This window comes from Euleptes europaea, chromosome 4 (assembly GCF_029931775.1).
Source record: "Euleptes europaea isolate rEulEur1 chromosome 4, rEulEur1.hap1, whole genome shotgun sequence".
Taxonomy (NCBI): domain Eukaryota; kingdom Metazoa; phylum Chordata; class Lepidosauria; order Squamata; family Sphaerodactylidae; genus Euleptes; species Euleptes europaea.
The window spans coordinates 116,605,279-116,621,388 of record NC_079315.1 but is presented as its reverse complement, the minus strand read 5'-3'; the positions used below and the strand labels follow the sequence as shown (position 1 = coordinate 116,621,388).

General features: G+C 46.9%; 1 protein-coding gene across 1 annotated transcript in view; it reads right to left on the bottom strand.

Annotated features, from left to right (window-relative positions):
• RIT2 (Ras like without CAAX 2) overlaps positions 1-16,110 on the bottom strand; it is a 191,129-nt gene that overhangs the window by 98,102 nt on the left and 76,917 nt on the right. The window contains exon 3 of the mRNA XM_056848687.1: positions 979-1,052. Coding sequence (XP_056704665.1) covers positions 979-1,052 — 74 coding nt within the window. The remainder of the gene's footprint in view (positions 1-978; positions 1,053-16,110) is intronic.

Genomic DNA, 16,110 nt, shown 5'->3' with positions numbered 1-16,110 from the left:
ACCCCTGGCTACTAGTTAAAATGGATACTAGTCATGATGCATACCTATTCTTTCCAGGATTAGATGGGCATGCCTGTTGGGTGCTGAGGAACACAGGCAGGACAATGCTGCCACAGTCGTCTTGTTTGTGGGCTTCCTAGAGGCACCTGGTTGGCCACTGTGTGAACAGACTGCTGGACTTGATGGGCCTTGGTCTGATCCAGTTCTTATGTTCTTAAGCTCTTGAGTAAGTGTCAGTTCTCATAATATTTCTGAGATCAATGAGTGTGGTGGAGCTCTAATTTTCATTTTCTTTTCTATGGTGAGCAGGACTGAAGAATACTTACGGTTGAGGGGGTGGTGGAAACCTCCAGAGAAGGAGGACATTTCCCCTTATGGGATCTTCTCCCATTTGCTAGATCTCTCCTGCCTGATTTTCATTGCTAGTCTTACTGAAATGTTGAGGGCTCCCCTTAAAATTGATCCAGTTATGGATCCAGTTATGGATTCTCCCATTTGCTAGATCTCTCCTGCCAGATTTTCATTGCTAGTCTTACTGAAATGTTGAGGGCTCCCCTTAAAATCGATCCAGTTATGGACTTCTGTCCCCAAACAATGGTGAATTCTGTTTTTGGCAAAATTTTGGTGGCAACTCAAATTTGTCCATGAAGAAAGTTTCCATCTAGACATTAGGAAGAATTTTCTAACAGTTAGAGCGCTTCCTCAGTGGAACAAGCTTCCTCAGGAGGTGGTAAGCTCTCCTTCCCTGGAGGTTTTTAAGCAGAGGCTAGATGGCCATCTGTCAACAATGCTTATTCTATGACCCTAGGCATATCATAGGAGGGAGGGCATCTTGGCCAGCTTCTGGGCATGCAGTAGGGGCCACTGGGGGTGTGAGGGCAGGAAATTGTGAATTTCCTGCATTGTGCAGGGGGTTGGACTAGATGACCCTGGAGATCCCTTCCAACTGATTCTATGATTCTATGAAAAGCTACTCACTTGTCCGGCAGTGTCCAAAATGTCCAAGTAAGCAGGTTCATTGTCTATTTGGACTTGAGCTTTATAAGCATCCTCTGTAAAGGGTCAGAAGGGAAAAAAAACTGTATTATAGGTAGGACACAATATATTCTAAATTCACCCCCTCCCCCCAAAATAAATGTTCTGTGGCAAAAACAATGGAACTCTGCAATCTGCACCAATGCATTTGGAAATATGGCATATTTTTTCTTATTTTGCATTATTTCTTATGTGGTTTATTGAAAACATATTTTGTATAATGTATTCCACCAACAAGGGACCCACAAGGATTTGAACACATGAAGCCGCCTTATACTGAATCAGACCATTGGTCCATCAAGGTCAGTATTGTCCACTCAGACTGGCAGTGGCTCTCCAGGTTCTCAGGTAGAGGTCGTTCACATTACTTACCACCTGATCCTTTAAACTGGAGAATACAGGGATTGAACCTGGGACCTTCTGCATGCCAAGCAGATGCTCTACCACTGAGCCATGGCACCTCACATTCCTTGAAAAACCCCATATCTTCTCTCTTTGTTCCTGTTTCCTTCTTTCTTTCCCACCCATCAGCCATCAGCCATCATAGCATTATCTGACCTCCTGCGTTCAGCTTGCCCTCCCCCTGGCAGCCTCTCCTTGGGAAAACGCTGCATGGTTCCAGTCACTGGGCTGGGCCAGACCCAGTATCGCGGTAGGGAACCCACAATGACACAATGACGAGGTCACCCCACTGTTCCCACACTGTTTCCTCTTGTACACCTCCTGGCAGTCCCCATAACCTCACCTTTCCCAGCTTCCTTTTGTCCCTTCCGTTCACCCACCAACAAACTTTTTATCTGTGCCCCGTTATTCACCTGTATTTATTATTTATTATTTATTTGCTTAATTTTGACCCCTTTCTCCACAATAGGAACACAAAGCGGCTCACATCATTCTCCTTTCCTAAATCCCTGCTGAAAGTGTGTGACTGGCCCAAGGTCACCCAGTGAGCACAATGGCAGAGTGGGGATTCACACCTGGTATCTCAGATCCTAGTCTAAAACTCTAACTACTATTCCACCCTGGCCTTCAGATGGTGGCTACTGTTGAACAGTAGTGAGCAGCTAGGTCTGCAAATGGTTGCTGCTGGCCCTGGCCCTGATGAGGCCTCCCTCAAAGGCAAAAACAGGTCTGGAAAGGCCTATCCCCCTCCACTTTCCTTTTACTGACAGAAACCGAGGCTTGAAGACCGGCAATACTATTGTGGCTGCCTAGCAACAGCCACTGAGAGCATTTGTTTCTTAAAGATACAGGTGCTGTTTCTATTACTTTTGGGTGGGTCCTTAACTTCTCAATGTTTCTATTGTTTGTTTTTCAGATTTTTCTGCAAAAAAAATTGTGTTTTTTTTCCGGGTTTGTAGAAATACCAGTCTTGTTTGTTCATGGATCAAATCTCTGGATTTAAGTATCCACATATGTGGCCATGCTAATTATTAGATATATTGATATATTCAGGCAGTAGTCAGTTGCTGCAGCATTATTTTACACCTCAGGATGAATTAAACTGAAGTGCATGCATTGTTTTTTGTTGTTGTTGTTGTTGTTTTAGGTAAAGGTAGCCTCAAGTTTGCCTTGGATCTTCCAGCTGTTTGTTTTGTAAAAAATCATAGATTTGTTCACTTCTAAAAACAAAAAACAAAAAAAAACCAGTCAACAGATTAGACTACCTCTGTAGTTTTCAGACCTTCAGGTTGGGGAAAATGTCCCACATTATTTTGTTGGCCAACCCCTCCCCCCCTCCCTCCCTGAAGAAGAAAAAAACCCCAAAGTGTTTGCCCTGGAACTCCACGGATGGATCTGTCCTCCATGGATTGGTATTAGTCAATTTTAAAGCTAGCCATAAGAAAACATTACTACACATTTGTTGTTAATTTATTACATTTTTGTGCATTTGGACTGCCGCCTAGAGGGGATTTTTTGGGGCTAAAATTGTTTTAAATAAATAAATACAATTTGATGAAGTTGTGAGGAACTGCATGGTGCCCTCGAACACAATTTGCAAACCACTGGCCAATGCTGTTGCTTTGTACATCTAGCAAATTGGATTTTTTAACTTCAAAAATTCAAAACGTTTTAAAAGATGGTTCTCTTTTCCTGCACAGAGGGTAGCCTATCCTCTTCCCTGAAGCCAAGTGGAAAATAAGCTCCAGCTAATATTTGTATAGATTATTTGACTTTGCTGTATATTCCTTGCCCTGTCTCATTATTCATATTTTTGTTTTAAGGTTAAATGGAGCTGAAGCATCGGACAATATTTATACTGCCGGCAGGGCTGGAAATTATCTGCGTTGTTTAATTAAACAACAATGCAAGACAGGCAGGGAGTTTACGGTGACTGATAGCCATGTCTCGGCTGCGCAGTCAGCTGTGAGGCGAGAAATGGGGCCAAGAGCATCCAGTGTTCTGCCCCGAGAGAGGCCATTTATCAGCAGAAGCATATGGTCAGCCATGTACTAGGATGCGACCCAGCAAGACCTCTGAAACTCTGAGTCATTACCTGAGCTGGCTGAGACGTGCCATCCCGTCAGGAATTTGCAGCATTCACAAAATTAGTGCAAAAACATATCTGCCCTCAGAGCTGACATCAGAGGAGGGCATGGAGAGCCAGCGTGGTGTAGTGGCTAAGAGTGGGGATTAGGAGCGGTGGACTCTAATCTGGAGAACCGGGTTTGATTCCCTGCTCCTCCACATGAAGCCAGCTGGGTGACCTTGGGCAAGTCACAGCTCTATTATAGCTCTCTCAGCCTCACCTACCTCATAGGGTGTCTGTTGTGGGAAGGGGAAGGGAAGGTGATTGTAAGCTAGTTGGATTCTTTCTTAAGTGGTGCAGAAAGTTGGCATAGAAAAACCAACTTTTCTTCTTCATTGCTGGGCACATTCATTGAAAACTGAGTTTTCCCACAATTCTTTGGAGAGGAAGCGACCATTACAGACAATGAAAAGTAAGAAGAGTTGGTTTTTATATGCCGACTTTCTACCACTTAAGAAAGAATCTATTCGGCATTTTCGGGAATCACCTATTCGGCTTCAGCTTTATCCCCCAGGTTTTGGAGTTCGGTAATCCCTAAATTTACCGAAACGGCTAATTTCAGGTTTATTTTCAGTTCGGGTTTATTGATAGGCACAACCCTACTGGAGAACCAGGTTTGATTCCCCTGCTCCTCCACATGAAGCCTGCTGGGTAACCTTGGGCTAGTCCCAGTTCTCTTTGAACTCTCTCAGCCCCACCGATCTCACAAAGTGCTTGTTGGGGGTGGGGAAGGGAAGGTGACTGTAGGCCACTTTGAGACTCCTGTCAGTAGAGAAAAGTGGGGTATAAAAAAACCAACTCTTCTTCTTCAATATGGAGATCAGCTTTTGCAGAGGGGTAAGGTTGAGGTGGTAAACCTTGGATTCAGCACATTTCCAAATCTGTCTGAGTTTAGGGAGATTGGCCTGTGATCATTGCTAACAACTCTTACTCTGTATTACAATACATGTTGACCATTAAACAAATTGTTCCTCATTACAATTATGGTGACTATATAAATGCAAATCACACTTGGCATAGGAATGCCTTTCTCCCTGCTGCCTATCTATATGTATTTATTTACTTCTCCAGCTCAACAGCTCAGACGTTAATTCCCTTTGAAAAGCAAATTGTACCATTGGATATTATATTGAAATTAATTACGTCCTCAGAATTCAGGAGGTACCACGCAGCTGAAGTGCTTAAGTCCCCGATAAGAAAACAATAGACATGCAAATAAAGAGAATAAATGATCAAGCAGTACCCAGAGTAATGATAAAAAAAATTACTGACTCTGCTCTAATTGTAAAACTATTTCTTATGTTCTAAAAGTCTAACATTCAATGCATTCAGATCTGCCTAGGGCATACTTCATTTCAGTAGGTTTCAAACAGGAAATGTTCCCAGTGGTGATTTCCTTCCAATTTCATCAGGGATGTTTTGAACATAGAAATTCTGCTGGCAGGTTTATGTGGTGTAAAGTGCTATGAATTTGGCCGCCTGAGTTACTGTGAATGGACTACCATCAAGGCTCTAAGTGGTCGGGAATTACAGCAAACAAGCTGCTACATTCTCTCCGTCTGAGTTTGGGAAGGTGGAAATGCTTTTGCTACTAGGGGTGGGGATAGGGTTGCCAGGTCCCCCCTCTCCACCAGCAGGAAGTTCTTGGAGTGGAGCTGGGGTGGCGATCCCCCATACGTGGCCACACATGATGCAATTACATCACTTGAACACATGAAGCTGCCTTATACTGGACCCTTGGTCCATCGAAGTCAGTATTGTCTACTCAGACCGGCAGCAGCTCTCCAGGGTCTCAGGCAGAGGTCATCCACATCACCTACTTGCCTAGTCCCTTTAACTGGAGATACCATGGATTGAACCTGAGACTTTCTGCATGCCAAGCAGATGCTCTACCACTGAGACAAGGCCCCTCCCCAATCTTCCGGGTTTACCCCGGGATCACCACATAGTGACGGGATGCTTTAACACTCAAACCCCCACAACACAGGGTGTTTGAGTACTAAAGCATCTCGTAGCGATCTCATGCTTCTGGGGGTAATACCGGAAGTGACGTCACTGCATCATGCTCGGCCACACGTGTGTGATTGCCACTCCGAGCAGCCCTGGCAACCCTATCCTTTCCCCAAACCCAGCCCAGTGCCCTCCTCAGGACCTACCTAAGGTGGTCTTAATGACTCTGGGCAAAAGTCCAGGATGGGGCAGCAGAATCACTGCCGCCGACACCCCATCTCTCCCTTCCCACCTCCAAGATTGAGCAAGAGGAGGTCGTTGGCCTGTATGAGGCCAGCAGAAGCTGCCCAAAGGTGGTTGACCGAGTCCCAATCACAGCAAGTGGGTGACCTGAATGGGGAGAATGTGAGCAGCAGAAGTAGTGGGAGCCACCTAGGGTTACCAACCTCCAGGTGGTGGCTGGAGATCTCCTGCTATTACAACCCAGAGCAGGAAACCCTAGAGCTACCTCTTCATCTTTCCCACCCCTGATGGGAGTAGGGGCTCTGGGTAGGGTTGCCAGCTCTGGTTTGGAAAATACTTGGAGATTCTGGGGACGGAGCCTGAGAAGGGTAGGGTTTTGTTGAGGGGAGGGACTTCAATGCCTTAGAGTCCAATTGCCAAAGCTGCCATTTTCACCAGGTGAACTGATCTCTATTGACAGGAGATCAGTTGTAATAGCAAGAGATCTCTAGCTAGTACCTGGAGGTTGACAACCCTTGCTCTGGGACATCAGGGACTTTCAGTGTGGTGCCTGAGGCAACCACCCCTCTTGCCCACGGGCTAAGACCACCCCATATTTCAGTCATCATGGTTCCATTTTTCCTTTCTCCCTTTTCCTACTGTGTGTTTGCAAATAAGATTTGGGGAGGGGCTGTGGCTCCCTGATAGAGCAACTGCTTGGCAGGGGAAGGTCCCAGTCTGCCATCTCCAGTTAAAATGAGCTTGTAGTAGGTGATGTGAAAGACCTTTGCCTGAGATCCTGGAGACCTACTGCCAGTTTGAGTAGGCCATACTGACCTTAATGTCCCAGGGTCTGATTCAAGAGAAGGCAACATCATGTGTGTACAAGTATCTCAGTTGTACCTTGTGGAATACCATCAAGCTGCTTAGAAGTGTAGCCTCCTCATGTCTTTACCTAGCTGGAACAGATATACCTGATAGGGTTGCCAGCTACGGGTTGGAGATTTTGTGGATGGAGCCTGGGGTGGTCAGGTTTGGGGGAGGGGAGGCATCTCAGCAGGGTATAATGCCATATAGAGTCTACTCTCCAAAGCATCTCCAGGGGAACTGATCTCTATTGACTGAAGATAGGGTTGCCAGGTCCCTCTTCACCACCGGTGGGAGGTTTTTGGGGCGGAGCCTGAGGAGGGTGGGGTTTGGGGAGGGGAGGGACTTCAATGCCACAGAGTCCAATGGCCGAAGCGGCCATTTTCTCCAGGTGAACTGATCTCTGTCGACTGGAGATCAGTTGTAATAGCAGGAGATCTCCAGCTAGTACCTGGAGGTTGGCAACCCTATCTGAAGGTCAGTTGTAATAGTAGGAGATCTCGAGGCCCCACCTGGAGCCTGGCAACCCTAATCCTTGGTACTTTGGTAGTCGCGGTGGTTGCCTGGCTGACCCCTATGGTTCGTCCATCTTTGGAAAGATGGAAGAGAACCTCCAGTGCTTTTATTTCCACCCTAGCAGGAAGTTCTTCTAAATGCGAGGCAGAATCATGGCTTTAATTGATCTCTCCGCAATGATAGTAGGTGAATCATTGCTGCCTTAATCTCCCACTTGGTAGCAAAATCATAGGGTTGGCGGGGGACTGAAATTGCTACCTGCTATTCTCGTGCACTGAAGGAACCGGCCGTGATTAACCAGGAGAGCCTTGTTCACATACACCTTTTGAAGTGAGTGACACGCTCCCGGCTTCGGCGGAAATGGGATGCTGGCGAGATTAATTATTATTATTAAAGTCTGTACGGCAAGTGAGTTCAAACTGTGGATGTTAGAAATGACTCACGTTTTGCGGGGGGGGGGAGGGAAGAAGGAAATGCTGGCTTTAATAAGTGTTCCTTTTGAACACATGAATCTGCCTTACACTGAATCAGACCCTTGGTCCATCAAAGTCAGTATTGTCTACTCAGACCAGCAGCAGTTCTCCAGGGTTTCAGGCAGGGGTCTTTCCCGTCACCTACTTGCCTAGTCTCTTTAAATGGAGATTTTGGGGATTGAACCTGGGACCTTCTGCATGCCAAGCAGATGCTCTACCACTGAGCTACAGCCCCTCCATCTTTGCTTTGCTTTTGCTTTCTTGTTTTCTTTGTCCCCCCCCCCTAAAAACAGAGCTGACCCTGTAGGACAGCAGCCCACCAACCCATCTGTTCCACAAACATGACGAGATTCCCAGAACTTCAGCCAGTTTGACCCAGACAGGAAAGACGGTCAGTGGGTTATCCCAATATATAAGGGTGGACTCTATGGCATTATTCCCTGCTGAGGTCCAACTCTGCTCGCAAGGGTTGCCATTCTCCAGGTGGTGGCTGGAGATCTCCCACTGTTACAACTGATCTCCAGGCAACAGAAATCAGTCCCCCTGGGGGAAAATATGGCCGCTTTGGGATCGTGATAGCTGGGAAAAGCTGAAGGCAACAGGAAAAGAGGAAGACCCAACATGAGATGGATGGATTGCAAGACCTGAGCAAGGCTGTTCACAATAGGACATTTTGGAGGTCATTAATTCATAGGGTCTCCATAGGTTGGAAGCGACTTGATGGCACTTAACACACACACAACAAGGCAGAGAAAGCTTTGAATGGGAGACCATTTTCAATTAAGGAGTCACCCCCTTCCCTATATATTTTTAAAAAAGACTGATATGCTCTTTTGTTTACATGCAGACACCCTTAAAACGAACAAAACACAATGCAGACTAGCGTTCGGACCAGAAAGAGCAAATCATAAAATTCTGCCCTGCAGAAAATTGTGTCTCGTCTTCTGCAGGTAAACGTCTGGCACGTGCAACATCGCTTGCAAACAACAAAGATCGGGCCAGTTTCTTCCTCATTTTGCCGTTTTCTCTCCCTTCCTGGCCTCCCCACTAACGCAGCTGCTTTCAAGGTGACAGGTTAATTGGTCGCTTTCCTTTGGGGCCCTCCGCCCGTCCCTCTTGGCTGGGAAATACAATTGCCCCGTCAGAACTGATCACTCGTGCTTGAAGTGCTTAAGGAAAGAGAAGGCTACGGGAGATCTGGACAAGAGATGCACATCATCGAGTGTCATCGTCAATCATGCCAATCAAGCTTTTCAAGGTACTGAGCTCTTTGTGTCCAACCAGCCATACACACCTCCCCTCTAACCGTACTGTATTTGGAGATGGAGCCTAGGGAGGACAGAGACCTCACTGGGGGTACAATGTAGTCATTTTTTTCAACAGCATGCGCTCACTTCATTGCTCTGTGTTCCATTTTGGTAATTCTTGCAATATTTCAAGCTTTTTCATTATTATTACAGTACATTTTTTTAGACATAATGCTATTGCACACTTAATAGACTACAGTATAGCGTAAACATAACTTTTATATGCACTGGGAAACAAGAAAAAATCACGTGACTTGCTTTATTGCGATATTTGCTTTATTGTGGTGGTCTGGAACCAAACGCGCAATATCTCCAAGGTGTACTTGTATATAATATGCAAATGCACAGCCCTAGTTCTAAGCTACAGATGACAGGTTCAACTTGTTCCCTATTAAAATACATTGCTGATTTATCTAGTTCTTCATTCTGACTAAATTGCTGGCACTTATCAATGAGAACTGAAAACATAGCTTGGCTTGCTGGAGTACATGTGCTGGCTGCTGTTCCACAGACCTAGCTTAATTTTGTGATATCTGACACAAGCAGGCACCGTTCGTTTGCATTCCTTCCTTCCTTCCTTCCTTCCTTCCTTCCTTCCTTCCTTCCTTCCTTCCTTCATAGAATCATAGAGTTGGAAGGGACCACCAGGGTCATCTAGTCCAACCCCTTGCACAATGCAGGAAATTTACAACCCCCCACACCCCCAGTGACCCCCACTACATGCCCAGAAGATGACCAAGATGCCCTCCCTCTCATCATCTGCTTAAGGTTATAGAATTAGCATTGCTGACAGATGGCCATCTAACCTCTTTTTAAAAACCTCCAAAGAAGGAGAGCTTACCACCTCCCAAGGAAGCCTGTTCCAATGAGGAACCTCTCTAACTGTTAGAAAATTCTTCCTAATGTCTAGACGGAAATTCTTTTGATTTAATTTCAACCAGTTGTTTCATTCATTCTATTTTTATTTCCCATCCATGGACAGGGTTGCCAACTTCTAGGTGGTGACTGGAGATCTCCTGCTATTACAACTGATCTCCAGCCGATAGAGATCAGTTCCCATGGAGAAAATGGCGGCTTTGGCAATTGAACTCTATGGTATCGAAATCCCTCCCCTCCCCAAACCCTGCCCTCAGGCTCCGCCCCAAAAATCCTCCCGCCGGTGGTGTAGAGGGAACTGGCAACCCTAAATGAGGACTCTATGGCATTATACCTAGGGTTGCCAGGTCCCTCCTTGCAACCGGCGGGAGGTGTAGGGAGGCAGGGTTGGGGGCTGCGATTAGCATTGGTCCATCCTTAACAAACATGCCCTGATGCCATCACGTAGATGACGCTGATCACAGCCCTCAACCCCGCCTCCCTAAACCTCCCACCCACCAGCCGAGGATCAGCGGGCAACAGGAACAATGGGCAGTTGATTGTCCACCATAAACAGGCAGTTGTGAACCCTAATTATACCTGTCCCTTCCTCAAGCCCCACCCTCCTCATGCTCCACCCCCAAAATCTCCAGCTATTTCCCCCACCTGGAGCTGGCACCCCCCTAGTAATCTCCTAGGGTTGCCAGGTCCCTCTTCGCAACCAGCGGGAGGTTTTTGGGGCGGAGCCTGAGGAGGGTGGGGTTTGGCAAGGGGAGGGACTTCAGTGCCACAGAGTCCAATGGCCGAAGGGGCCATTTTCTCCAGGTGAACTGATCTCTGTCGGCTGGAGATCAGTTGTAATAGCAGGAGATCTCCAGCTAGTGCCTGGAGGTTGGCAACCCTATAATCTGCCCAAACTCAACAGACTTTTTTACCAAACTCAGCCAACGTTAGAAGGTGATCCAGGACGGAAGTACTTCAGCACCAATGAAGGCGAAAAATAATTCAAGCGCTTGGGGTTGCGGTGAGCCAGAACCTTGGGAGATAATCACTCCCACAATCTAATTGCTTGTATGTGTATATATACTTCAATTTCTTTTCAATTTTCAGTGGGATGTGCCGGGCGCTGATCTCTTCTCCACCATCGCTCTTATTTGATCACATATCCTCTCCCTGGCCTCTTCCCCTTTGAAAGTAAACAGTCCTTTCAATCTTTCTTCAGTAGGAATCATTCTCACGCCCTTAATTGTTTCTCACTCTCCCTCCCTCCCTCTCTTTCCTTTTCTGGCCACCTTTGTTTGAATTGTCCCCCCCCCGTTCTGCAATTTCCTTTTGGAGATGAAGTGACCTTCTGTCGTACAAGGTTCCGCTTAAGGCGTTCAGGGAATCAGGCCTGTCCTCCATCGGAACAGCCAGATCAGGAGAGCCAGAGATAAGAAAAGGTTGACTTGGAACACGAGAAACACAGACATACAGCCCCGTCCTCCCACAATTTTATCGCAGGCTTCATAGTTAAGGATTCCAAAATAGCAACACTTAGGATAACATATTCCCATCTGTGCCCAGTTACCGGGGACATTCCCTTTTGGAGCCAGCGTGGTGTAGTGGTTAACAGCAGTGGTTTGGAGCAGTGGAGTCTGATCTGGAGAACCTGGTTTGATTCCCCACTCCTCCGCATGAGTGGTGGAGGCTGATCTGGAGAACTGGATTTGTTTCCCCATTCCTACACACGAAGCCAGCTGGGTGGCCTTGGGCCAGTCACACTCTCTCAGTCCCACCTACTTCACAGGGTGTCTGTTATGGGGAGGAGAAGGGAAGGCGATTGTAAGCCAGTTTGATTCTGCCTTAAGTGGTAGAGAAAGTCGGCATATAAAAACCAACTCTTCTTCTTAATCATAGGTTTGGATCCTATGTATGAATTCATCACAGTAACAGCATAGCTGCACCCTGGTGGTTATCAGGGGCCTGGAGACCAAGCCCTAAGAGGAAAGGCTGAGGGACTCAGGAATGTTCTGTCTGGAGAAGAGGAGGTTGAGGGGGGACAAGATCGCTCTCTTTCAGTATTTGAAAGGCTGTCCCTTAGAGGAGGGCAGGGTGCCATTCCTGTTGGCAGCAGAGGATAGGACTCACAATAATGGCTTTAAATTATGGGTGGAAAGGTACTTGCTGGACATTATGTGTGTTAAGTGCCGTCAAGTCGCTTCCGACTCATGGCGACCCTATGAATGAAAGACCTCCTGCTGGACATTAGGATACTTTTTTTTTTACATTAAAAGAGTTCAGCAGTAGAATTGGCTACCTAGGGAGGTGGTGAGCTCCCCCTCACTGGCAGTCTTCAAGCAGTGGCTGGATGAACACTTGTCAGGGATGCTCTAGGCTGATCATGCAATGAGGAGGGGGTTGGACTAGATGGCATGTACGACCCCTTCAAACTCTATGTCCATTTATGTAGGGTGGTTTCCACACGGTCTCCTCCACCAACTACTCCGGTGCTTAGTTTTCATTATGCATTCCTTTCCTGACCGTCAGAAATCATCTCGCTCTCCCTGCATGTTTCTGCGCATTTTGCCTGTGTTTCCCAGATGCAGTTTTAGCGAGGATCTAGAAAATGCGGGCAAAATGCGCAGAAATGTGTGGGGAGAGTGAGGCAACCTCTGACAGTCAGGAAAGGCAAGCATAATCAAAACGAAGCACCGGAGCAGTCAGCGGAGTGACCGCGAGGGAAACAGCCCTGCATATATGGCCTGTGATTCTATGAATCACTGTATCACACTGGAGTATGAATGCATACCCTTTTTTAATTCTCCTGGTAGTCCCATGCTGCTCTGACCATCTCATTCGGTCTCAGAAACTGAGCAAGGTCAGCCCTGCTTAGTACTTGGATGGGAGACCACCAAGGAAGTGCAGGGTCATAACACAGAGGTAGGCAATGGCAAACCACCTCTAGATGTGTGTTGCCTTGAGGACCCTATGGGGTCACCAGAAACCTTGATTCCCCCTCCCCCAGAAAGCCTTGTGCTTCTAGAGACAGGGAAGCATCCAGAAGTCTTGATGACCCAGCACTATTAAATTTTTTGCTTTGTTTCCAAATTGCCTAAAGGTGATCTTTTTAATCCAGACTCCAGCTGCTTCTTGGTCGGCGAACCTCCCGCTGTGTCCTTGCCCAAAACCAGCCGTCGGTTTCGCAGTCTAATTTCCATGCTCATACGTTCATGTTGAAATCACTCATGTGTCTGTGGAGCCTCTTGGAGCGCCTCCAGTTGGCCTCCCCTGCCCGTGTCTCTCTAGCTATGGAAATGCCTGGCAAGAGTGCCAGGCAATTGCTCTGTGCCAACAGTTGTTTGTACCCCATTTGTTCCACTGTGATGGAACAAGATGCCTTCCATCGGCACTTGGAAAATTATTCTGCTGCCCAGCTGGGTGGCCTTGGGCCAGTCACACTCTCTCAGTCCCACCTACTTCACAGGGTGTCTGTTATGGGGAGGAGAAGGGAAGGCGATTGTAAGCCAGTTTGATTCTGCCTTAAGTGGTAGAGAAAGTCGGCATATAAAAACCAACTCTTCTTCTTAATCATAGGTTTGGATCCTATGTATGAATTCATCACAGTAACAGCATAGCTGCACCCTGGTGGTTATCAGGGGCCTGGAGACCAAGCCCTAAGAGGAAAGGCTGAGGGACTCGGGAATGTTCTGTCTGGAGAAGAGGAGGTTGAGGGGGGACAAGATCGCTCTCTTTCAGTATTTGAAAGGCTGTCCCTTAGAGGAGGGCAGGGTGCCATTCCTGTTGGCAGCAGAGGATAGGACTCACAATAATGGCTTTAAATTATGGGTGGAAAGGTACTTGCTGGACATTATGTGTGTTAAGTGCCGTCAAGTCGCTTCCGACTCATGGCGACCCTATGAATGAAAGACCTCCTGCTGGACATTAGGATACTTTTTTTTTTACATTAAAAGAGTTCAGCAGTAGAATTGGCTACCTAGGGAGGTGGTGAGCTCCCCCTCACTGGCAGTCTTCAAGCAGTGGCTGGATGAACACTTGTCAGGGATGCTCTAGGCTGATCATGCAATGAGGAGGGGGTTGGACTAGATGGCATGTACGACCCCTTCAAACTCTATGTCCATTTATGTAGGGTGGTTTCCACACGGTCTCCTCCACCAACTACTCCGGTGCTTAGTTTTCATTATGCATTCCTTTCCTGACCGTCAGAAATCATCTCGCTCTCCCTGCATGTTTCTGCGCATTTTGCCTGTGTTTCCCAGATGCAGTTTTAGCGAGGATCTAGAAAATGCGGGCAAAATGCGCAGAAATGTGTGGGGAGAGTGAGGCAACCTCTGACAGTCAGGAAAGGCAAGCATAATCAAAACGAAGCACCGGAGCAGTCAGCGGAGTGACCGCGAGGGAAACAGCCCTGCATATATGGCCTGTGATTCTATGAATCACTGTATCACACTGGAGTATGAATGCATACCCTTTTTTAATTCTCCTGGTAGTCCCATGCTGCTCTGACCATCTCATTCGGTCTCAGAAACTGAGCAAGGTCAGCCCTGCTTAGTACTTGGATGGGAGACCACCAAGGAAGTGCAGGGTCATAACACAGAGGTAGGCAATGGCAAACCACCTCTAGATGTGTGTTGCCTTGAGGACCCTATGGGGTCACCAGAAACCTTGATTCCCCCTCCCCCAGAAAGCCTTGTGCTTCTAGAGACAGGGAAGCATCCAGAAGTCTTGATGACCCAGCACTATTAAATTTTTTGCTTTGTTTCCAAATTGCCTAAAGGTGATCTTTTTAATCCAGACTCCAGCTGCTTCTTGGTCGGCGAACCTCCCGCTGTGTCCTTGCCCAAAACCAGCCGTCGGTTTCGCAGTCTAATTTCCATGCTCATACGTTCATGTTGAAATCACTCATGTGTCTGTGGAGCCTCTTGGAGCGCCTCCAGTTGGCCTCCCCTGCCCGTGTCTCTCTAGCTATGGAAATGCCTGGCAAGAGTGCCAGGCAATTGCTCTGTGCCAACAGTTGTTTGTACCCCATTTGTTCCACTGTGATGGAACAAGATGCCTTCCATCGGCACTTGGAAAATTATTCTGCTGCTCCAGGCAATTAAATACAAGACATAGAGTGGAAATCATTTCGTTTTCTTGAAGGGAGGTCCTCAGAAATGTTATTTGCATATGGTTCAGGAAGCGATGCAAGAAGTTCCCTTTTTCCAACACCCCCTTCCAACTGTGCTTTTGCCAAATAACATGGCCTGGCTGGAGATTTTTAATGGGAAAGGCTGTGACTGAGCAATTGTCCATTTAATAATATTGCTGACTATAACAATGATAATCGTTTGTGGATAGTAGATGCAAAGGATTCAACCCTACTCGTTACAATAATGGAAGGCCATGTTGGTTATTGTTATACTTCATCATATAAATGCAAACATGAGATGATGATGATGAAGAAGAAGAAGAGTTGGTTGTTATATGCTGACTTTCTCTTCCACTTAAGGAAGAATAAAACTGGCTTACAATCACCTTCCCTTCCCCTCCCCTCAACAGACACCCTGTGAGGTAGGTGGGGCTGAGAGAGTGTGACTAGCCTAAGGCCACCCAGCTGGCTTCATGTGGAGGAGTGGGGAGTCAAACCCAGTTTTCCGGATTAGAGTCTGCCGCTGTTAACCACTACACCACGCTACCTGTCCAGCCCATAGTGTCAAATACAGGATGTTTTCTTATACTGAATCAGATCCTGGGTCTATGTGTTCCACCATAGTAATGGAGAGGGGATTTTCTTTTTTCTGAAATGCACTTTTTAATATATAGCTGTTGATTCCTATATTCGAGTCCAGGAGCACCTTAGAGACCACTAGGAGACCCAAAACAATCTTGGTGGTTTCTAAGCTGCTCCTGGACTTCATCTAGGAGTGGGGAAACAAATCCAGTTCACCAGATTAGCCTCCACCACTCATGTGGAGGAGTGGGGAATCAAACTCGGTTCTCCAGATCAGAGTCCACCACTCCAAACCACCGCTCTTAACCACTACACCACAGGGTGATGTGGAAACAGTTAAAGCAGGAAGAAAATCCAGCGCTGCAAAGTGCTCTTTCCAAACTTCTGTCTTTCTTCCCTGTCTTTTTTCTCTCTCTCGCTAAAGCTATCTCCTTTATAGCCAGATAAATGTTTGCTTTCAGCCATCTGTCAGCACAGAATGCTCCGCAATGTTAATCCCAAGTGATGGATGCGCCCTGTGGACATCCAGAAGGGTACCTCTGGGGTCATTACTCACTGTTCCCTTTTAAAGGTGATGTGGGGAATTTATAACAAAGCCCAGCCTCTCCGGGATTGAGCAAAAGGGTCTGATGGACAATGACG